This window comes from Erpetoichthys calabaricus, chromosome 2, assembly GCF_900747795.2.
Source record: "Erpetoichthys calabaricus chromosome 2, fErpCal1.3, whole genome shotgun sequence".
NCBI lineage: Eukaryota > Metazoa > Chordata > Cladistia > Polypteriformes > Polypteridae > Erpetoichthys > Erpetoichthys calabaricus.
Window position 1 is genome coordinate 140,325,267 of NC_041395.2, and position 25,648 is coordinate 140,350,914.

Genomic DNA, 25,648 nt, shown 5'->3' on the forward strand with positions numbered 1-25,648 from the left:
TGTACTGTCTCAAGACAGTACTTCCTCATTTATTTCTGTAGTTACATATGGCATCCCACATGGAACAGTCTTGCAAACTTAAGGTAATTTCTCAATAAACAAAGTTCAGAAAAAGGCCACTCAAATTACTTGCTACAGTTAGCATAAAATACAGCAATAAAGATCATGACCTTCAACTTTAAAACTGTTTTGTAAAAAATGATTTACAACTGAACAGGGACTCCTAGTTAACGTCTTGGGGCAAAGCACACTACCTACCTGAACTAAGCACAAAATCAGTTTGTTTCAAAGAACAAAAACCACTATTAGATTTAAAAAAAGGTTTGGTTTTTAATTTTGCACATTGATTCTGAAGTAAACACCAATTGCTTAATTAAAAAAAAATCTTCAGACTCAACCATTCTGTAAAGTATAACCATATAAATCCTGTTATTAATTTACTCTGTTGGCGTCAGTTAATTTTGGAGTCCTTCTTTAGGTCAAATAAAGCTGTATATTTTAGCCTCTTTCATATTAAAGAATGAAAGGTCAAAGGATACAGGATTCCTAAAAAATTCTAGTATAAATAAAACTACTTTAAAAAGCAAACCCTTTTGTTTTTAATTTCCATAAACGTAATTATTATGCAGCCAATATTAGTTATAATGTATTTGTGTTGGCATTTGAATTATGATTAAAAACTTAATTTAGAATCTTATAATCTTGTTCTCATCATCCTATTCCAAAAAATATATCCATTTGTCTTCACTGTAGTACACTGTATAATTAGGGAATCCATTCCTGGGCGCCCGATTACCGGAAGCCCGGGATTCCTGGATAGTTTTCATTCCCGGGAATTAAACTGCTGTAATTCCCAGGAACTGCCAAGGTCGCATATATAGGATATAAAAGTGTAAAAATCGATCAAGAAATAAGTTATAGTTGAAAATAATTAAGTGGCACAGTTTTTTGGCCTACGGTGTAGTGTGTTGTTCATTAATTCATTCAACAACAGACCAGCAGCAGTCAGTCTCCCGGCTCCCACTAAGGCTAAGCACAGTGGACTGGGAGGAGTCTGCACTCTGCAGCTCATGAATGCCGGGACGGGGCAGAGTTCATTGAAATCTGTGTTGCTGACAGCTTTGAACAGCAACTTGAAATTGCAATGCGTCAGAATGTTGCATCCGCATTATCTCTGACAAGAAACTGGATGCATCAGTAAAAGCTGAAATGGCGGTGTTTCAGAGCAACGGCAAGCACGGGCGTTGTTTAGAACAAGTGTATCAGTATCTGATGACTGTGCCGCCTACTTCAGTGGAGGCAGAGCGTGCTTTCTCAGCGGCTGGCGTACTCTGCACGAAGGTGCGCTCTCGCCTGGACGACCGCACACTCGACACGTTGTGCTTTCTATGCTCTTATTACTGCAACTAAACATACATGTACTTATAAGACAGCATGAACTGCTTGTAGATAAGATTAGTCTTTTATTTGTGTCAACATATTGCAGTAGTTTTATTAAAAATAAGCGTTGGTCGTTCTAAAACCGTTCACATGTGAGATGCCCGTGCACTGTGTCATCCCTGGGAGCCCGGGATTTCCGGGAATGACATGCGGGATTCCCAAATTCCCGAGAATGGATAAACCCGTCCGGGAATAGATTCCCTATGTATAATGTGTGGTGCATAATGATGGTGCTAAACAAAGTTATCTAAATGCAGGTGGGGTTCAATATGGACAGAACTGAGTATGTTTGTAGCCTTGGTTAAATATATTCACATTTTTGTATCTTTTTATTAATATTAACATTAATTTTTTTAACGGCCGACCCTTACCCGACCAGCAGCTACACTTCCAAGACCTGTGGCTTGGATAAACTACTGAGCTGAATCTAAATAACAAGCCGTACCTCTAACAAATGAAAATTTTCACCAAAATCGACGGTTTAAACAAGCACGCAAAAACAGATGATATGTAAAAATAGGTGATTAATTATATTAAATGAAGCTAAGAAAAAAATGCAAAATAAATAAATAGAAACAAATTATATATCCCTCCACCAAAGCAACAAAGTGGCAACACCATATAGATATATATATACACACACACACACACACACACAATAAACCCTCCCTTGCCCCGTAACATATAACAAAAAACACGAATAACAACAATGAATGAGATACGGAAATGAATGGTCGTGAACTTGAGTCCGAGTATACAATTGTCCTGAATGTGGATGACTGGTGAACAGATATGTGGAGTGTTTGTATTTCCCGGAACAAATGGAACAGCCTCACCGTGAATCCTCGGTGCATGGTGGATGATGTAGTCCGACCCCAGGGTCTCTCATGATGAGGGAATTAAAGCAGTCCGGCGGAATGAAAAAACAAAATGGTTGCAAAAAGCGCAATATGGAAAACAGCAGGTAAGTTGATTCGTTGTAATGAAAAATGATACTCCTTCTCTGTCTTCTCCGTTTCCTCCTGATTGCTTAAATAGTACTGCCGGATGTAATTGATTGTGATTGAAACCAGGTGCTTTCCATCATCCGTCCCCCCTGACTTTACGGGGACAACATTTACTGACACACACATAAACAGCAAACGGGATGATGGGAACAAAACGCACTTAGTACTAACATTTGACAACACCAACTATGTAGCCCTGCTACAATTTCATATGTAAAAACGTTATACTGTATTTTAATGCATATGTGGCAAGATGTTTCTGTGCTGTTATAAGTCATTTTCTGCACTTACAGTGCATAAAAAAAGTTTCAGAAACCTTACTCCTTACTCCTCAATATAAAAAATGGACTTAAATGAAAAATATTTTATATCTCCCTATATATAAAATTGACATCTATTTATCACATACTGTAAATGCATATAACACAAATAGATATTTTCAGGGTTATGTTATTTTTTATATCAGAGGCTAATTTTCTGTAAAATGTTTCTAACCTGCAGACAGATAAAACACGCATGTTATTAAAAACATTACTTACTTTTGGGCAGTCCTCTCCTGCATAGCCAGCTCTTACAGTATATGATCCAATGTCAAACACAAGAGCTCCAACTTCATCTAAAAATGGGAAAATTACACATATACTTTCAGAGGCTCAACTTTTCAATTATATTTTCCTAAAAATTGATTAGAAAGGCGCCCGCCTGTAAGCATTCTGCCAATAATCATTAATTGAAACATTAGAAAAGAAAGAGCTGTAAGCATTAAAGCACTGTAGCTCTTGAAAGTGAAAAGAAAAACTGACTTTACAACATACTTTCTACTGAGAGAATTGAAGCCAAATAATTAACACCAATTAATACTGCAGAAACCACCAAACATGTTTGACTGGGAACTGAGCAATTTTAGGTAACATAACAATGTCACTGTGTCCAAACATTAAAACCACAAAAAAAAAAAAAAAAAAAAAAAAACTTGTAAAGAAATGATAGTCTTACTGGGGTCAGTAAATTTGAAGCATAGTAAGTATTAAACTGCTTAACACATTATTTATAAATTAACACATTTATATTTCTTGAATACTTTCTCCTTGATGCATGCATATTCTATGTCATAACTTTTTATAACAGATCCAAGTTACTATAGAAATTCCTTGAGCTGCAATTGTGTAGTATTGTCCATGCCTCTGTGTTAGAGAGACACACGTTGATTATTCCAAGTTATTCCTATAAGCTTCTCAATTTACATGTGAGGTGTGCTTAAATAAAACACTTGCATGTCTCATCAGGTAAAACCCTTTTTTGTTGAGCATTTTATACAGGAAATTCATTTAGAAATAAAGTATGATATCTTTACAATTCAGGCGCAGTGGTAGCGCTGCTGCCTCGCAGTTAGGAGACCCGGGTTCGCTTCCTGGGTCCTCCCTGCATGGAGTTTGCATGTTCTCCCCATGTCTGCGTGGGTTTCCTCCGTGTCTGTGTGTGTACTGCGGTGGGTTGGCACCCTGCCCGGGATTGGTTCCTGCCTTGTGCCCTGTGTTGGCTGGGATTGGCTCCAGCAGACCCCCGTGACCCATATGTTCGGATACAGCAGGTTGGAAAATGGATGGATGGATGGATCTTTACAATTCTGTATACATAAAATACATTTAATACCAGTAATGCAACAAACATTTGAAAGCTTTCATCACTTAAATTTTACTTTAGAGATGTTGTAGTAAACAAGCAAAATACTAAGCTAAATCTTCATATATTATTTCATGACTTAAAACTGTAAACTCCTACATAACTTTAATTTTCCAATTTGTGAGTTTCAATGGTGAAGTATTGTGATGCCACGATTGTTAGCTTTGTTGTCAAACATCTCTAGAATTCCAAGTTAAAATCCTATAATTTCCTGCATAGCCCTTGCATATTTTCTTGATATCCATATGGGTTTTCTTCAGTTATTCAAGTTTCCTCCCACATCTCAAAGACAGTCTTCCTCATTGATTTGCAAAGCTAAACTGATTCTGTATGAAAGCATGGGTGTGGATGTGATAGTGCAAGTACTGAGGTGGACCTGCATCTTTTCCAGAGCTGGCTGCCACTGTCTCTCTCATGATGTCAGGATACACCTCAGCCCACATGACAGAAAACTGGAATAACAGGATTGAATGGAACATTTCAGGGATAGAGTGGTTTGTTGACATACTCCAAAAAATGGACTACTGTTATAAAAAATTATATATTTTCAGGGTTCCAAGACAAGGTAATGAGTGGATATTGTAAGTAAACAACGGATATTTTACACACTTCTGATAAAGTCATGCACAATAAATACCTATCAATCCTCAAACATTTTAATCTGTTTCGAAAAAATCCTTAACGTGCAATATCTAACATAAAACAAGAAAACTAAATTTCTATTTTCTACTGCTTACACAACCAATTCTAATTGCATGTGAAAGATAAATATGAGACTAAACCAGATAAATTACCCTTTATTTCTGGACATTTGCACTTAGATATTCTCCAAATGTATCACAGAAATTACTTTCTGAGCTCCATTTCTTTTGTTCTGTAGACTGCTTCTGTGCTGTGACAAGTCTGCCTGGACTAAATTCTTGGAAATGTTTTCCAGCACTAGATTCCCATTATGCAGTTTTTGTATCCACTTTTTAGCATGATAACTTAAATTTACTCTAAGAGATATATGCATTCTCAAACCAGCCTAATCCAATTTAGGGATGCAGGGCGTTATAGTCTATTCTTGCAGCACCGGGCACAAGACAAAAAAAAAAAAAAAAAACCCTGGACAGGGTGTCAATCAATTGCATGACAGAAACAGAAATGTTCAACTACACTAAAAGCAATGAAGGCAGTACAGTGATCCCTCGCTATATCGCGCTTCGCCTTTCGCGGCTTCACTCCATCGCGGATTTTATATGTAAGCATATTTAAATATATATCGCGGATTTTTTGCTGGTTCGCGGATTTCTGCGGACAATGGGTCTTTTAATTTCTGGTACATGCTTCCTCAGTTGGTTTGCCCACTTGATTTCATACAAGGGACGCTATTGGCAGATGGCTGAGAAGCTAGATTGCTTACTTTTCTCTCTCTCTTGCGCTGACTATCTGTGATCCTGACGTATGGGGATTGAGCAGGGGGGCTGTTCGCACACCTAGACGATACGGACGCTCGTCTAAAAATGCTGAAAGATTATCTTCACGTTGCTATCTTTTGTGCAGCTGCTTCCTGAAACGACATGCTGCACAGTGCTTCGCATACTTAAAAGCTCGAAGGGCACGTATTGATTTTTGACTGAAAAACAAACTCTGTGTCTCTCTCTCTCTCCCTGCTCCTGACGGAGGGGGTGTGAGCTGCCGCCTTCAACAGCTTTGTGCCGCGGTGCTTCGCATACTTAAAAGCCAAACAGCCCTATTGATTTGTTTGCTAGAGATTGTTTTCTCTATCTATGTGACATTCTGTGCTCCTGACACGCACTCCTTTGAAGAGGAAGATATGTTTGCATTCTTTTAATTGTGAGACAGAACTGTCATCTCTGTCTTGTCATGGAGCACAGTTTAAACTTTTGAAAAAGAGACAAATGTTTGTTTGCAGTGTTTGAATAACGTTCCTGTCTCTCTACAACCTCCTGTGTTTCTGCGCAAATCTGTGACCCAAGCATGACAATATAAAAATAACCATATAAACATATGGTTTCTACTTCGCGGATTTTCTTATTTCGCGGGTGGCTCTGGAACGCAACCGCCACGATGGAGGAGGGATTACTGTACTCAATTCAGAATTTTTTTATCTTACCCAGATGTGTTTTGTAGTGAAGACCAAGAAAAATTTTAATCTCATGTTTTCCATGAAAACAGAACTAAAACAAAGTTTAGGATACAAGTCAACAGTAAACAATGCTGTATAACATTAACGATGTGAAAAATGTCCATGGAAAAGGAAAAAATACCATGCATTACTTATGTTGCATAATCCACATCACTGACCCCATCATATTCTCACAATGTGCAAAACATGTCCATTTATTGCTAAAATATTTTTAACTAGATAATTCAGAAATCTGTGCACTTCAAAAAGAGTAAACACACAAGTGTTAGTCATTAGTACCTTCACCACGGAATGTGTAGGGGAAGAGGTTCCTCAATTCAAAAACTCAATCCCATATGAATTATTCGGCATAAGTAACACTCCACCCCCCCCCCCCCCCCCCCTTTTCCATGGACATTTATCACATTGTTTACCATCATACAATACAAGTCAATGATGACCAATGCTGTATCCTAGACGTCTTATCTCTATTCACCATGAAAACATCAGAATTTTTTCTTCTGTGGGGTAACATATACATACTATATCTTTGGAGATGTGTGAGGAAAATTGGAGAACCCAAAAGAAAACCCACACAGTTAAAAAGGAATGCCAAACGATTAGGCAAAGAATCTGAAACCAGGGTCATGTGGTTGCAGCACTAACCACCGTAATATATTACAGAAAATTAATTGATTACTCTTTGAATATTATACAATTTAACAACAATGTAGGCACTTCTCTTTATTTCACAGACTTTACATGACGGAACTTCAAACTTATTACTGTAATACAATTTTAATACACGTTGCACTTTTAATGATTTTACGTTAGAATGTCTACAAAGAAAAATGTACTTTATAAACATTTACAGCTAATCTTCCTTATCATGCATTTCAAGGGGCTTGGACAATGTTGTACTATCCTTTGCACGATTTTTAGATTTCACGTTGTAGTGTAGTGTTCACTAGCTTTACAAAACAATATATAAGGCACTCAAAGTGAGAAGAGAGTCTTTCAGCGCATCTCCAAGGTGCAAAATGTTAAAGAGCTTACAATACATTGTGCCACAGTATAGTGTTCATCCCTTTAGATAAAAAGTAGTTTTAAGAAAAAAATAAATAAAATTCTGACCAGCTTAGCTTTGCTTACCGGGTGGTTAAATGTGTCACACACTAATTATACACATACATACATACATACTCTTTCCCTATTCAGAATTACATTTAAGACTTGAGAACTTTATGCATAAAGTGCCTATGACATTCTAAAGAGCGTTTTTTTTTTGCATGCTAGAGGAACACATCTAGAAACTTTTATCAGGGAAGACAAACGAATCCCGGTCGCATCGCTTGAAACACAACCATACACCCAATAAGCATAAACTGTATCCGCCCCTCAAACCGCGTGCGTGTTTGTCGAAATCGGTGGAGGCCTCTCACATAGGCGCCTTTCATTCATATGTCTTAATTTACTTACCGCCTCCATACACTCCCCCGCTCATATCTCCTGCTCTTCAGGTAAGAAATTAAACACGGATTCCTGAACAAGGTGTATTAAAAATTCAAAATGAGTCACCAACGACTTCTATTTTCTCTGTTTTTAACAAAAGAAACTGCAAACCTCTTCGGGAAATTTAACACGACACAATCGCTTCCAGAGCAACTATGGGGATCTACACGCCAATCAAAAAATACAAACTTGCTATGTCCCACCTTCTCCGTCTTCTTATTGGTTAACTTCAGCCGGTGTCACAGCATCTAATGGTTGGTTGAGACTCACAGAGAAAATATAACTATCCGCACAGTCGTTCTAATTTGCAAGTAGCTATCGCAAATTAACGATTTACCTGCATAGAATATGACCAAGATGTATCAAATCTATTCCTTATTTCCTTTAAATAGACACTTGGTTGAAATCATTACTTATGGTGAACTATTCAACAAACAAATATAAAACAGTCCAGCCTTTTTACTCTTTAGTAATGGAAAGTAACTGTAGTCTGTTCGGTAGCTTGTAATATGAATTACATGGAGTTGGAGGATCGGATAAGAAATTCTCTAATACCAAATTTGTCATCAATGTAGGGGTCAAAAATTTGTTACCACAATTTTAAAATTGCCAGTAATGATACACTTATATAGTGCATAATTGCGTTACAGGCTTTATATGGGCTTTGTGATGTGATTTTTATCTGCTTGATTCAATATACTGTCGTATATAGATAAGTGTATTTTCCCAAAATCATCAGCATTGTATACCGTCTCATATTGTTTAAGTTCAGGTGGGGGACTAGCCCATTTAATCAGTTGGTCAAGAACAGATAAATTATGTGTATTTAAGATAAATTTATGAAGCACTTTGTTTTTGTTAATGGAATTAAAATAAATTCAATATACATCCCATCTTAAATTATCTTTTTTTCTTTGGAGTAAGTAAGCACCATCAATTTTATTCATTGAAGTTTCGTTTGGGCAGCATAGTAGCACAGGGTCCGAGTTTGGACTTTGTACCATGACAAGTGTTAGGTTAACTGGTGATTCTAAACATGTGAATGTGGCCCAAGTAATGACTGGGTGTCCTTTCCATGGTTGAACCCTGAATTACAAACATAGCTGAAGGTTAGAAAATGTTGAAATGCTACAATTTTGTTAAAAAAGCACACGCATCTGTATGCAATCTTTCTATAATATATACAGTACTACTTAATGTATATTTTTTGTGTTGAACATTTTGTGGTTTTCAGTAATTCCTTAATCTTAAAGTGGGGAGTATATGCTAGTAAAAAAACTCCAAGGTGATCACCATGCCAGTGATATAATCCCATTGCAAACAGTAGAAGGTAAAAGACATATCTCTGGTGCCTGAAAACAAAACATTTTTCCTAAGGTGACGGAAAACTTCTTCAGAAAACAAGCTATGTATACATATTACTGACATGGCATGAAAGGTGATTCAGAGGGAACCTGCTACCTTTGTTGTTTGGTGTAGGTGGAGAAAGCAATTTCAGCAACTATTAAATACAGAGAATGATGGGGATAACTTGAAATACACCAGTGACTGAAGTAGAGATTATTTGAATTTAAAAAGGCATGGGGTTTGATGAAGGCAGGATAAGCATCTGGACCCTCAGGGTTGCAGATTGAAAAGAGGGATACTGGCTGCTGAAATTGATGATCATGATATGTAATTAAATATCCTAGATGACTGGAGAAAAACCAAACTAGTACTTTTGTTTTAAACAGATTGTGGGATTTATCATGGATTAAGTTAACAGAACACTTAGTGAAAGTGTTTGAAAGAGTAATAGATGACAGTCTAAAAAAACATGTGAGGATAGACAATAGACCGTATGGGTTCATTAAAGGTACAGAACAGTACTTTTTTATTATGTGGCAGCATCCGTAGAAGAGGTTAGAAAGAAAACTATACTTTGAGTTTATAGTAGTAGTAGTAGTATTGTCATGTGTACAAAACTTTGAATTACAACCTATATATAATCATACTCGTATAAAGGCATAGTTAGTAAATGTGGGAAAGGCCCACATTAGAATCCCAAGGGATGTAGTGTTTTCAGTGTATAAGAAAGCTCTGGAAGAGACGGTAAGACTAGCAGAAAAGATACATGAAGTCTTGATGATAAAAGTGAGAATAGCATATGGAAACACTTGAAATATTAATGAAACAGGAAGGTTTACATGAGAATTTGACTCTTAGCTCTTTTCTCTATGTAGTCTTTGAAGTGGACGTGCTTAGTAATGATATTGGCAGAGTGAATTCTGTTAATTGTTAAATGATGGTGATCTTGTGTTTATGGCAGAATCAGAAAAATAAAACTGGAGGAATATAACTTGAGTGGCAGGGAAGCTTGAAACATGGAGAGTTGAAAGCCAATGATGGAAAATCTGAAGCCATGTGTAAGAACTTGTTACAGCAGATTTAGATTATAGGAAGTTAGAGAAGTTTAAATGCTTGGAGTCAGTTATAACCCAGGAAGAGAGCCAAGAATTGAAAATAGGTGAGAGATTACTGGCAGCTTAGAAGAAGTATCAGGAGGTGTGAGGGGTGGTATGTGAGGAAATAACAGTAATAAAGCTAGTGAAGATTTAAGAAGCAGAGGTATAGGCAATAAGAAAAAGAAAGAAAGAAAATCTTGAAAGGATTGAAATACAAATGCTGAAGAGGGCTTTGGGAATCTCACTGAGAGAGGGACTAAGGAATGAGAAGGTTAAGAAATGACCAGGAGTTAGATTGAGATGGTGCTGTTGTGATAAGCAGAATCCAGTTGGAGATAATGGAGAGTGTCTGGAGAAGACCTATCATAGGGAGATGTTCAAGGGAGGACAGAGGTTCAGATGGTTTGGGACTATGTGGTAAGGAATATGAAGGACAGGGATTGAGGCTGAAGTATACATATATAGTGTATAGACAGGCAAAGATGGTGGAAACTCATTAATAATAATAATAATTCATTACATTTATATAGTGCTTTTCTCAGTACTCAAAGCGCTATCCACACAGGGAGAAACCGGGAAGCAAACCCACAATCTTCCACAGTCTCCTTACTGCAAAGCAGCAGCACTACCATTAAGGCAACCAAACCCTAACAGTGGGATAATACTGGGAAAGAATAAGAACAATCATTACATTTTAGGATTAATTCCTATAAATGTTTTTGCATTCAGTTAAAAATGACGTTTATGCATATTAAGATCTGAATGATAAAATATACAATTTCATAGAAAACTGATTTTTTATTATTTATTTTTTAGTTTTATGTTTTATATTTTTTATTAATAAAAGAATTAACTATGAAGTGTATAACTGATTATTTTATGCATTGACATAATACATGTGTAAAGTCAGAAACAATATGTTCACTTAAAGAAATACTCCACCCAGAAATTATTTTTATATGTAATTTATCCCATATAGTTTGTAGGGATGGCAGAGAAAAATTTTTAATCTCATGTTTTTATGGAGAATGGAGACAAAAAAAAGTTATAATATAATAGAGCCCAATGGTCACGAATTATGTACGTTTATGAATGATGTGAAAACTCTTTAGAGCATTTGGCTGGATAACTGACATGTGGATTATGCAACATGAGTAACAGGAGATTTTTTTCCCTTTGGATGTTTTATATATGGTTAGTTGTTGTACAGTATTGGTTAGCATTGGGTTCTATTTTATTATAAACTTCTTTCTCTGGGTTCTACATGAAAACATGAAAGCAGTTTTTGACCATCACCACAAATTGCATGGGGTATGCAACATATAAACATACAATATTTTGGTGAAATATTCTTTTAATATAAATGTCCAAATGACCACAGCTGGCTTTGCAGACACCTTGCAGGATTGATACATGTGCTCCTGTTCCTGTCATCAGTGTGATATACCAGAACCTATGAATTTTTTTCATTCTTCCAGTGTTCAAAATGTGTATTCCTTAATAAACTACAAACACAACGTTTGTTTTTCACTGACACCAGACCTCTCTTAGATCATATATAGCTATAACCTATCTATGATGAGCTTTTCTGCACCACTCTTGTAGTCAGCTGAACTGACTGTAATCTCTCTGTTACTCTTTACAAGTTGTGCCAGTCTTGATTGGTTCCTTTCACTAACAACTTGTTTACAATTTGTTTTTGGCTGGGTGGACAAATCTTTGGAAGGGTTGCTTTACTGGATACCAAAGTGCACATTCTAAGTCACTTAAAGGTTTAATGTTACCCATTCTGCTGAATTACACATATGTAGTCAGTTGGTACCTCCTTTAAACATGCTTTTACAATGCTGTCAGAGTGAGTACATAAATTGTATACAAATGTCAGGTGCATCTAATCACATGGCCACTCAGGGTATATAATGTACTTTGAAATTATGTGCATGTATTCATGTTCAGATATACAAACCAAGTTACTAACCATTGAAATTATGTAACAGCAATAACTATTGAAATTATGTAACAGCAATCTAGGTAAGAAAGATGAAGCAAGGCAGGTCCTGTCAGTAAAAATAAAGCAGATGTTCTCTGCCCTGTGTGTATACTAGGTTTACCAAAAGGAAAATAGACTAGGGCATTTACAAAAAGAAGAGAAGACAAGTGAAGAAGGTATCATGAGCAGAAGCAACAATGACTCAAGATGGTAAGGGGCAGGCAATATGGCAGTTGGTGGAAATACCTGACCATTGTCAGTTAAAGAGGATGACCATAAAATGCTGGTAAGAGTTTGGGAAACTTCCTTATTGATTGGGGACAGCACATACTGGTCAAGAATCATGCTGCTTTTTAAAAGTCTGGATCAGAAGAATTCTAACAACAAACCTCAGATTTGGTAGGTGGCAATACATGGTCAGAAGCTGTAAGGAATGGCAACACATTGCCTCTTTAGAGGCATGCAGAGGAGGAAATACCTGTAAGGCTCAACCCTAATAAGGGCAAGCCTCAGAGGGACAGAAAGACTGGAGACTACAAAGACATCCCCTGATCTTCACGTGTACCTTTCTGGAGTGGTTTTGCTGTTTCCAAATAAATGTCCTTCCTCCACTTTATGTGGTACTGGGCACACAATTGGAGTTTTTGCATTGTCTTAGATAAATTCTTTCATCAAAGATATCTTTATGAAATGTTTTTAGGCCTATTAAAGTGCCAGAATTAATTTATTTTCATCCACATGTACTCTGCTTACCCTGTTCAAGTTAGCAGAGATCCTGTGCCTAACACCTTTATAGCACATTTTCACATAATACATAATTCCCAAACTTTCATCTTTTGTTAAATCCACTTAATCCATTTCAGGATCAGAGCTTATCCCAGGAAAACTGTGCATAAAGTAGGAACCTCAATCCTTTATAGGGTGTCCATCCATCTCAGGCCACATTAACTAATACACATATTTAAACTGGGGCAATTTGGATTTCCCTGCCAACCTAACACTCATTTGGGATGTGGGAGGAACACAAGCCTAGAGCACACAGTTCGTATACAGTACAAGGAGAGCATATAAACTCCACAAAGTGATCAAAGTGAGATTAGAATCCAGAACGCTGGAGCTGTGCCTGAGCAGTGGTGATCAGTTATCCTAAAGTGCCACCCTTAATCATTTATATTTTATATAATAAATAATGTAAAATCTGTTATAAAAATTTGGAAAGTAACAAAGGTAGTATTTTCAATGGTATCCTCTTACAGTATGTATGATAAAAACACTACTGTATTAAAATGTTTTTCTACAAACATTTGCAAGTAGTATGGAAATGTATTACTTAATTGTATTTCATATCTTGTAATGAGACACGTTTTTAATTGTTTTTGTATACGTAAAACGGTTATTTATTTTTCAAAAATCGTTTTTGTTTGGAGTTTTGCACATTTAACAAATATCGTACGGTCGATCCAACGCTCTACCTAACTTTAAATTTCACAGTCAGTTCCTAATTTAAGTGTCGCGACGCGAAGTCGAATTGACTATTTCATTCTACAAGTCTGACGTTTTTCCTGATATGTACATCTTGATATAACAGAACAAGACGGGCGGATTCGACCACTCAAAACTGCCGCTCTTTTACAACGAATGCCGGTACCACCTCCACCCCCATCTCCGTAAGTCTCCCTCCGCCTCCTCATCTGCTGCTGGCTCGTGGCGGATCAGCTGGCTGTGGGTGCGCTGCTCTTCTTTACATCATCTCCACCCACACCGGACAACTGGAGCACAAGTGAAAAGAGACGATTCCCTGTCTGGATGGCATTTAAAATCACACGCACACCCGTCAAGTACTAGCGCGGCTGTTCACGCTGGAATAAGAGTTAGTGGGAGGGAGATAAAAGGTAAGAAGTGCTCTGCAGTGGTTTAAGCAAATATAGTCACGAATACCTCTTGCATACGGGAGGGAATGATGGGGAACGGGTAAATACATAAACCTGTTAAACGGTCCATTGCGCTGTTCGCGCGCCGTGGGTGTGGTGTAGGCTGGGCGGCTGGTGCGCAAGTAGCGCCGCGTGCAGTCCGCGTGCGGAGAGCGTCATTGAGCGTGTGGCCTCTGACTGCGTCGCGTCGAACCGTTGTTTGACGCGGCCGAATTCCTCGAATTCTTTCCGGTGACATTGTTCACGCTGCCGCTGCTTACTACAGAAGAAACCGGACGGGCGAAGAAGCCATTGGGGAATGTCAGCATATTGTTTTATTTTAATTTAGCACCCAAGATAGGCTGCAAATATTTGTTTTATGTCAGTTAAAATATATGTTGATTTGGCACACCCGCAGCATTTCGCAACCGCCATAACTATTGTTACACATTGTTTAGCTTTGTCTATGTGCCAAAAAAAGATTATGCCACCCCCTCATAGTTCTTCAGACCTGTGTTCACACCCCGTGTAATCACATACTGCTTTTTGCACGACCTTCTATAGCTTTAGATTTTCCTGTGTGCATTGTCACACCTTCCATAATCATGCATGTTAAACTCTTCAAAAAGTATTTATGTATAGCTGGAAATTTTAAAATTAACGAAGTGTGTCCTATGATGAGCTGGCGCTCCATCCTGAGTTGGTTTCAGATTTGCGTCCAATGTTACTGCAGAAGAACCCCAACCCCGATGTGGAAAATAATATAAAGTATTTTTAAAAAGTACACCATAGTGCAGAGTTGTATTTTTTTGTCTTAAAATGTTAACTCCCGGTTACCTGGAAGATCACAACAGTGTATTTATTGTATATCTTGATTCTTTAAAGTGAAATTTATTTTTTTTTATATATAAATAATAACTTTTTGTAGTTTTATGTTGTAAGGAGGATAATTAATACATCAATGTTGAGTTTGCATAATAAATAAAATAACGATAACAAACCCCTAGGATTCTCTGCTTTTGGAATGAGGGAAGGCTGTACAGTATCTCTAGTTAGGTACAGGCAAATGTGTGCCAGACTGCTAGATTGATCTGTCCATCCATCCTTTTAATTTACATTATCACAATATTGAAGCACCTACTTACACTCTGCAGATTTAGTGTTGTCATCATGTCTGTTGAATATTGTGGGTAAACCTATGTGAATCTGGGGAAGAAAATCTGAACTGTACATAGAAAGCAAACCAGATTGGGACTGCACTGCAGTTTAGTGCCCGGAGGTAAGGACTCTTATTTGGATAACTTGTAAGATCAAACGCCTCAAGTGAGAAGGGCATTAAAATGTATGAAATGTTCTGCAGTGGTTTAAGTATATATTTATCATGGATACCTCTTGCCACTAGGAGGTTTCAGTAGGAAATGGGTTGAATTTTAAAACACAAAAATATTATGAATCTATCCGAAGAAATGTTTGGTTACTCATGTAAATGACGCCATCTTGAGATCTGTCAGCGTAATTTATTATTTTCAGTTTGTCTCAGACAGATAATTCTTGGATAGAACTTATACTTTTAAATAAGTACTTTTCCCCCGTTTCCACGTGTTTCCTCTATGCTGGTTAGTTAAATTAATGTGAATGTGTGCTCATGCGTGTGTATGTGTGTTTTCACCCTGCAATGGACTAGCACCCTTGTCCATGTGTTATTCCTGCTATAGCCCCTATGATTGCTGGAATAAGCGTTGATAAGCCGGCTAGGAAGACGGATGGATGGATTAAGTACTTTTGAGAAAAGTGCAGAAGGATGCACATTCAGTCTCAACATGTCTTTTGTCCCAGAAATCTCAGTGTTACTACTCCTGGATTTACAGCACTTTTTGTAGTGGTTGGCTATTTATATCGACATTGCGGTCACTAAGCCTGCTTGTGTTTAGAGCAGAGGTGTCAGACTCAGACCCTGGTTGGCCAAAGTGGCTGCATGTTTTCATTTTAGCTATTTCTAAGTAGATACCAATTACAGTAATTTTGCTAATGGAAAATGTGTTTTAGTCTAATTTTGAGTTGACTTTTTAAGATTCAGGACCTTTGTTTCTTTTTTTTTTGCAACCAACAGTTAAACAATAATGAGATACAAAGTGACCCAGCAGATGACTAGCTAACTAGACCACATTTGCATCAATGTATCCAAAAAAACCCCCAGAAATTTACAGTACGTTGTTGATTAAGAAATTGGTTGGAGAGAAAATTGTGGCCCTGTGGGAGCTGAGTTTGAGATCCCCAAGTTACCTTGTCATCTGTTGGCTCACTTTCATTATTGTTAGGCTGCTAATTAACAAAAAAAAAATAAAGAAAGAAGGGATATGAATAAAAAAGCTAACAATTTTGCTTCATTAGCAGCAGTAATTGGTTACAAACTAAGAAAAAAGCAGAAACCAAAACCTGCAGCCACTGTGCCACACCAGGATCTGAGTTTGACATCCCTGGTTTAGGACTTATCTATCTATAGTTTTTTTTTTGTACTTTGTTTAATTTTGGCGAGGTGCTTGACTAATTCATTTTTTGTAGCCCATTAATATTCTGATGTATTTTTAATTTTTATTACTTTTTCCCTTATAGTGAAATTAATTGTGTTTTGCTGATTTAGTTCAAATGACTGGTATACTTATTGCCCCCCAACTTGGAGCCTGTACATTGGGGTTTACCCCGGTGGACGAGAGGGTAGCCTCCCTTCGCCTACGGGTGGGGGGACGGGTCCTAACTGTTGTTTGTGCGTATGCACCGAACAGCAGTTCGGAGTACCCACCCTTTTTGGAGTCCCTGGAGGGGGTGCTAGAGGGCATACCTTCTGGGGACTCCCTCGTTCTGCTGGGAGACTTCAATGCTCACGTGGGCAATGACAGTGAGACCTGGAAGGGCGTGATTGGGAGGAATGGCCCCCCTGATCTGAACCCGAGCGGTGTTTTGTTATTGGACTTCTGTGCTCGTCACGGATTGTCCATAACGAACACCATGTTCAAGCATAGGGGTGTTCATATGTGCACTTGGCACCAGGACACCCTAGGCCTCAGTTCGATGATCGACTTTGTGGTCGTGTCGTCGGACTTGCGGCCACATGTCTTGGACACTCGGGTGAAGAGAGGGGCGGAGCTGTCAACTGATCACCACCTGGTGGTGAGTTGGCTTCGATGGTGGGGGAGGATGCCGGTCAGGCGTGGTATGCCCAAACGTGTTGTGAGGGTCTGCTGGGAACGTCTGGCAGAGCCCCCTGTCAGAAGTAGCTTCAACTCCCACCTCCGGCAGAACTTCGACCACATCCCGAGGGAGGTGGGGGACATTGAGTCCGAATGGGCCATGTTCCGTGCCTCTATTGTTGAGGCAGCTGACCGGAGCTGTGGCCGTAAGGTGGTCGGTGCCTGTCGTGGCGGCAATCCCCGAACCCGCTGGTGGACACCAGCGGTGAAGGATGCCGTCAAGCTGAAGAAGGAGTCCTACAGGACCCTTTTGTCCTGTGGGACCCCGGAGGCAGCTGATAGGTACCGGCAGGCCAAGCGGAATGCGGCTTTGGTGGTTGCTGAGGCAAAAACTCGGGCGTGGGAGGAGTTTGGGGAGGCCATGGAGAATGACTTTCGGACGGCTTCGAGGAGATTCTGGTCCACCATCCGGCGTCTCAGGAAGGGGAAGCAGTGCAGTGTCAACACTGTATATGGTGGGGATGGTGCGCTGCTGACCTCGACTCAGGACGTTGTGGGTCGGTGGGGGGAATACTTCGAAGACCTCCTCAATCCCATTAACATGCCTTCCAATGAGGAAGCAGAGCCTGGGGACTCAGAGGTGGGCTCCCCCATCTCTGGGACTGAGGTCACCGAGGTGGTCAAAAAACTCCTTGGTGGCAGGGCCCCGGGGGTGGATGAGATACGCACGGAGTTCCTCAAGGCTCTGGATGTTGTAGGACTGTCTTGGCTGACACGCCTCTGCAACATCGCATGGACATCAGGGACAGTGCCTCTGGATTGGCAGACCGGGGTGGTGGTCCCCCTCTTTAAGAAGGGGGATCGGAGGGTGTGTTCCAACTACAGAGGGATCACACTCCTCAGCCTCCCTGGAAAAGTCTATTCAGGGGTCCTGGAGAGGAGGGTCCGTCGGATAGTCGAGCCTCGGATTCAGGAGGAACAGTGTGGTTTTCGTCCTGGTCGCGGAACAGTGGACCAGCTCTATACCCTTAGCAGGGTCCTGGAGGGTGCATGGGAGTTTGCCCAACCAGTCTACATGTGTTTTGTGGACTTAGAAAAGGCATTCGACCGTGTCCCTCGGGGAATCCTGTGGGGGGTACTCCGAGAGTATGGGGTACCGGCCCCCCTGATAAGGGCTGTTCAGTCCCTGTACGATCGGTGCCAGAGCTTGGTCCGCATTGCCGGCAGTAAGTCGAACCCGTTTCCAGTGAGAGTTGGACTCCGCCAGGGCTGCCCTTTGTCACCGATTCTGTTCATAACTTTTATGGACAGAATTTCTAGGCGCAGCCAGGGTGTTGAGGGGGTCCGGTTTGGTGGGCTCAGGATTGGGTCACTGCTTTTTGCAGATGATGTTGTCCTGTTTGCTTCATCAGGCCGTGATCTTCAGCTCTCTCTGGATCGGTTCGCAGCCGAGTGTGAAGCGGCTGGGATGAGAATCAGCACCTCCAAATCCGAGACCATGGTCCTCAGCCGGAAAAGGGTGGAGTGCCCTCTCAGGGTTGGTAGCGAGATCCTGCCCCAAGTGGAGGAGTTCAAGTATCTCGGGGTCTTGTTCACGAGTGAGGGAAGAATGGAGCGTGAGATCGACAGGCGGATCGGTGCGGCATCCGCAGTAATGCGGGCATTGCATCGGTCTGTCGTGGTGAAAAAGGAGCTGAGCCGCAAGGCGAAGCTCTCAATTTACCAGTCGATCTATGTTCCTACCCTCACCTATGGTCATGAGCTATGGGTAGTGACCGAAAGAACGAGATCGCGAATACAAGCGGCTGAAATGAGTTTCCTCCGCAGGGTGTCTGGGCTTTCCCTTAAAGATAGGGTGAGAAGCTCAGTCATCCGGGAGGGGCTCAGAGTAGAGCCGCTGCTCCTCCGCATCGAGAGGAGTCAGATGAGGTGGCTCCTGGACGCCTCCCTGGTGAGGTGTTCCGGGCACGTCCAACCGGGAGGAGGCCCCGGGGAAGACCCAGGACACGCTGGAGGGACTATGTCTCTCGACTGGCCTGGGAACGCCTTGGGATTCTCCCGGAAGAGCTAGAAGAAGTGGCCGGGGAGAGGGAAGTCTGGGCATCTCTGCTCAAGCTGCTGCCCCCGCGACCCGACCTCGGATAAGCGGGAGACAATGGATGGATGGATGGAGTTCAAATGACTAAATTTCAGGAACAGACATTGTAGGAAGGTGGAACTGCTTGGAAATCTGTACAGCTTTGAATTGATCAGACTGAAGATGTTCCCAGTAGATCAGAGCTTACTTCTTTCTTCTTTAATTTATGTTATTATGTTCCCAAGGGATGTTTTTAAATGGAAAATTGAAGGTTTGTTTTCAAGTTTGGTTGTGTTTTTCATACTCAGTTTTAAATTGCAAAACCCATGCCTCCTGAAGTAGGCAGGTAGACCTTGTATGAGATGAGTGTAACATTTTGTTAAATTGGATTTTATTGAGAAGATAGCTGTTCATGATTTGACTTTTGGTACTGTATACTAATTCCTAGATTGAAAGTAGCCAGTGTGTTTATTTTTATATCCAGATACTGTAAGTATAACTGGTCCTGCTTTTCAGAACCACATAATCTCATTTTAATGTAAAGCTATGATCAGCTAATAATGTCCATTAACTTTTACTCTTTTTGAGGAGAAATGTCTTTCTTGATATTGCTTCATAGTTAAAATCAAAATCAGTTCAAGAAGTATTCCTGTGTCTGTATCATAAATTGGCTATTTTATTGAGCATAAGAATTAATTTTTATCCTGAAAAAAGACTACACTCTTGATTTCTTAAAAAAACAAGTCTACCGTGAAAGAATTAATTCCTTTGAAAAGTACATTTTGCTGTGACAGGCATTTATTTGTATGTGTGACTGCTGATAAGTAAAATGCTAACTGGACAAAGCATTTATGTATTTAAAGGAAACAATTAGCCAGTGATCAATATTATAATGGGTTACTACAGAAGTATGTTTTATATACAGCATTCCAGAACAGAATTACCTGTCCTTGAGTGATCTGCATGAAATGCATACTTCTTCTAGTAAAAATATTAATTTTGACTAATCTAGTATTTGATTCTGTGAAATATATATTTTATGAAAATATGAATCTACACATATTGAAAACCTGGGAATTAAAGGTTTGTTTCTAGGACTTGTTTCTAAAAACAAAACATTAATACCTAGAAGACCTTGCAGTTTGATCCTTCTTGCACTTCAAAGTTCACAATCAGTAAGCCCCTTCATGGTGTAACATTTTTTTAACAGTAGATACTAGTTCAAAGTTTTTTTAATACATATACACTACCACAGATTACTGTAGATATTATTACAGTTTCAGAAACAGTAGATTTCCTCACATAGAAGACCTAGGGCATAGTTTGATACTTCACTCATGTTATTTCAGGCTCATTTTTCTATACGTTATTTTATATTGCTTGCAATTTGCAGAATTAATCTGACCTTGAAAAAATGTTGTGGCACAACAGATTCACAGTGACCACAGAATTAATAATGCACTGCTTTCTTTTTTCACATTGTTGCGCCTCTTTCTTATAAGATGGAAATTAGCCTGTTATTAAGAAAATGGCATCCTTTATGATAAACTGCCTGTTTGAGATAGATACTTAACTGCTAATTTATAATTAATGAATGCGATTAAAGGAAAGCTAACATGCTACAGCTGAAAAGGAATAACTGCCTTCATTTCTATAATGTTAATGGCCCTGATATTCAAGTGATATTATGCTTCACTACTTGTTTGTGCTGAACTTTGCTTCAGTTGCACTTCCTGGCTCTTAGAATTATGTTGCAGGAAAGTTAACATATGCTAGCGTCCATTCACCCCCATAGCTCCTACCCTTTACCCATACTTTACATATATTATTGTTCTTACAAGGTTTGTAACTATTTTGGAAGAAAATAAAAACAAATTCTTTTGAAGTTTGGTGGCTGGTCTGGTGTTTACTGTATGCTTTCTGCATTGTTTGTACACATAATGGTGTAATGGTATAAGGCCCATTTAAGCTATTTAAAGCCTTATAGCTTTTTGACTGTTTCACCCTTTATTTATGTATTCATTTATTTTTTTTAGATTTACTGTATGTTTCAGCTAACAGTGCAAACTGAATTTTGTGTCTCAGTCATTTTCCGACATACAATCTCTTAAAATGTTGTAAGCCTCACGAAAGGATGTTACATTATAGTGATGGGGAAATTAAACTGCTGCAATAATCTTGCATTAAATGAAAGATCAGAATTTAAAGAATTTATGTAAACAGCTTAATTTTCCCCTGGGAACAAATAAAGATCTATCTATCTATCTATCTATCTATCTATCTATCTATCTATCTATCTATCTATCTATCTATCTATCTATCTATCTATCTATCTATCTATCTATCTATCTATCTATTAATGTAAATCTGATAAAAAATAAATTAATACATAAATAAAGGTAAATTAGTACATAACCCAGAAAGTATCATGTCTCTGGTGGTGAAAGAACGAGTGGACCAGGCCAAGGGGATGCCAACGTAACACCTGGGTGCGACAGATAGATGGTCATTTCCGGAGGGTTGGACTGGACCGCGTGTTTGCCTGGGGGGATGTTAACTAAGCTGTTTAGTCGTGTGGTGGGTGTGGCAATACTCTGTACCAGTCCATGCTGCCCAATCTGACCGCATTATCTCAGACTATACTCCTCTTAATTTGGGACTTATATCAGTAGGCTCTATGGACACGACACATTGGTTGGTGATTGAATCCTTTATTTCTAGGAAATGATAACTTTATTAAATTTATTTCCTTATTTATTTCTGATTTTTTTTTCGTGGAGAGAAACACAACTAGTGATATGTCAGGATGAACAATTTCAAAGGCTTTCAATGTGTATTGTAGGGGATATATTATTTCATAGATGTCTCATAAACATAAATTGAAAACAAGACTGACATTAGAAGCAATTACTGAGATTTTCAAAGTTGGTAAAAGAAATGCAAACTCTCTTAATGACACACTATATAAAATGCTGGCACTACGAAAATGAAGTTAACCTTCTAAATATAGAAGAAACAGAAAAATTAATCTTTAAGCCATGCCACTCTTATTATTAGCACAGAGAAAAAAATACAGAAAAAATGTGAAACAAAAGGGCAGAGATTAAAAATATAAAGTGGATCAAATTTAAAGCACATGAAATGATAACAGATATATTTTAGGAATATTTCACTCATCTAAACACATCAGAGTGTAATGAAGTGGAAACCCACATTAAAACCTTACTTGATAAATTACAACTGACACAACTTAATGCACTGCTGGTTGAAGAACTAGACAACTGGACAACAACTGAGGTTTATCGAAATTCAGAATGCTATATATTCATTGCAGAGTGGAAAAGGTGCTTATTCAGATGGTTATCTTGTGGAATTTTACAGACATACTGTATGTCTGCTAGAATGGCCCTGCTAATGCTAACTACTGTATGTCTGAAGAAGCTAAAGAAGACAATAACATGCTCACACTTGATGCCAGGCATTGATTATTGTTTTTCCAAAGAAGAATAAAGATCCCTTGGAATGTCCATCTTAAAGACCAATTTCACTGAATAATGATGTTAATGTATTAGTAAAGGTTCTAGCCAAAAGAATTGGTGAAGTGCTTCCCATAATAATAACACAAGTTCAGACTAAATTTGTTAAAGATCAGACAGCCTTTGATTAAATGTTCTCTGCTTTTTTGATGTGCTTTACCCTCCCTTAGAAAATTAGTTTCAGTAAGTCTTAGTGTCTCTTGACAGAATAAATGTTTTATGATAGAGTAGAATGGGGTTATATTGTGCAAATATGGGTTTGGTTACTTAAATAAATATTACAATAAACATATACTTTAAACTAGACAAAAGAGACATAACAACAAAACAAAAACATGAATCAGGGAACACAATCTGACAGACGCTTAACATCTTTAATTGGCAGAATTAATATAGTTAAAATGAATATCCTCCCTAGATTTTTATTACTGTTTTCAGAGCATTCCTGTATTCATTAGCAGATTTTTTTTTTTTTTTTAAATGTGGTTCCATTGTATACTCATTGATATGAAAGGCAAAAAGGCAACACTATAAAGCAGAAGGTGGTATGATGCTACCAGATTTACTTGTTTTGCTAATATTCATAATTTGAGACAATAAAGAGGAGAAAGTGCTAAAAGGCATCTGTGTGGTTGAATCTGGAATAACTAGGTAATCTGGAATATGACAAACTTTTTCAACATTTACTCAAACTGTGCCTATTTGTATTGGTGACTGTTTTAAAACATATCACAGAAAGCATGTATGCTAAAGCTATATGAGTATAGCAGTGGACACTAGACATATTGTTCCTTTCCTACTGTAATTATGTTGACATTTTGGCATTTACTTAACTCTGCCACATATACTTACATTTTTCTTGTTAATACAATTCAATGCTTTTGACTTGTTTTTCAGAGGGTAAACCTAATGCTAAAGAGGCTTCATTAAAGATATTAATTATTAAATTATTAATTTAAAACTATTAATTAAAAAAAATAGAAAATCTTAAAACTCAGCTTCTAAATTCTCAGAAAATGAATTTTATGTAGAAGTAAAGGTAATTTCTATTACTATGTGAGAATTAATATTACTGTTGTTTTTAAAGAAATGTTTTGTAGTGTCATAGCACAAATATACCTTAAAGTTAGGCATCATAAATTATACAGAGGAATATTTTGGATAGACATTGTACAGGAAGACTAATAGCTTTTATTACTGAAGTGTTGCGTGTTTATGTTGACTAAACAGCAAGTAATTGTCCCTAGGTAGCAAAAATAAACATAGTTATTACATTTTAGTACAGTAAAATAAGACAACATGGACAAGGTATGATTAACACTGTTGTCCCACAGATCTTATTTTAGGTAAGCTTCCAACCCTGCCTTTGTTGAGTGTCCAGTTTCTTTTATGCTTGTATTTTTTTATGTTCATGCACTCCAAGTTACTTCTGTGTTATCCAGAAAAGCTTGAGTACACAATGTTTCACATCCAACAGGCCAACGTGCATTTTTCCTTTAATGCCATATCACCTCTGAGCATTGAATAGCTTCTAAAGTGTCAGGCACCCATGACCATTTCCAGGCTATTTTCCAATTACTTGTTTGGTTTGCCAGCTGGCCTCTGGTGTCCTTGGGAAAACAATTCTTGGTGTCTCCCATTTCATCAATATCCCTTCCTATATCTCACCTTTTGGTGTGCTCAAAAATTTCCTTACAGTGTAGATTCCACTGTTGAAGTGTAGAAATGTTCTTAAATGTTGAATCTCTCTAATGGCAAATGTAGTTTCCCATTGATTTTTCTGTCCTGTCTTAAATCCCTTTTGTGCAATCTCTACACCATTTATACTTGTGACATCTCCAAACAACTTATATGAAGACGCCTTGCTCTTGATGAAAACCACTGAATGAGAGACCTGCAAAAACAGTACTGTAATATGATTTAAGATATGAAAAATATATATATCTCTATTATAATAAAAAAGTCCTGGGTCGAGACGTGATTTTCTCGGAGACACTTTAATGTCCCGCTAGACAAGGCAGTGAGACAAAAGGACAGCTGCTGTACAGGCTTTTAAATGCAAGACATGCAGATCATGCAGCACGGCACAAGCAGCAACAATCCAGCTGATCAAGCATAGAGGAGGTAAAAAAAAATGTATTTGTTTCCCATGGTATCACCGTTTAAGCTTAGCATGCATTCAAACCACACACACCCCCCACCCCCGAAGTGGCTGGTGCGTTGTCTGCCCCATTGGGAGGAAGGGGGTGGGCGAGCGAAGCGAGCAGGGGGCAGAGTCCCCTAGTATGTAATAAAAAACATTTGTGATGCTCGCTAATATACTGTAAATAAACAAATGTACATTTCTGGTTTTGTTATACATGTACTATAACTCTTAGAGAAAATATAGTGGCAGTTTGGTTGCAATTTTGTGTGGCTAATTAACATATATCATGATTGTGAAGAAATGCCTTTGACTTGAAAAATGCAGAACTTATCCTTTAAGTTGTCTTTTCTTGTATGTAGCTGCCTATAATGTATGTATAGTTTGCTTTTTTTGTATCCCATGGCACTTTTCCTTTGTTGAGCCATGCTGCACCCATTATGGTTTTACTCTCACATTGGCTGAGTAACATATTGGAGTTATAACCAGAACAAGGACAGAGTTCTGTATCATATAAACTTATAGAGTAAACCCTATACATCTTAGTTTTAAAAGAGTATATTGTTTAAGACATTTTTAGCTGAGTT

General features: G+C 38.5%; 2 protein-coding genes across 2 annotated transcripts in view; one reads left to right on the top strand and one right to left on the bottom strand.

Moving 5' to 3' along the window:
• Nucleotides 1–7,946, bottom strand: part of actl6a (actin-like 6A) — a 62,637-nt gene extending 54,691 nt beyond the window's left edge. The window contains exons 1-2 of the mRNA XM_028794579.2: nucleotides 7,741–7,946; nucleotides 2,987–3,063 (exon numbers count right to left, since the gene is read on the bottom strand). Of these exons, the coding sequence (XP_028650412.1) occupies nucleotides 2,987–3,063; nucleotides 7,741–7,765 (102 nt within the window). The 5' untranslated portion in view covers nucleotides 7,766–7,946. The remainder of the gene's footprint in view (nucleotides 1–2,986; nucleotides 3,064–7,740) is intronic.
• Nucleotides 7,947–13,905: 5,959 nt separating this feature from the next.
• LOC114646404 (guanine nucleotide-binding protein subunit beta-4) overlaps nucleotides 13,906–25,648 on the top strand; it is a 184,057-nt gene continuing 172,314 nt past the window's right edge. The window contains exon 1 of the mRNA XM_051923988.1: nucleotides 13,906–14,099. The gene's annotated coding sequence lies outside the window, so the exon portion shown is untranslated. The remainder of the gene's footprint in view (nucleotides 14,100–25,648) is intronic.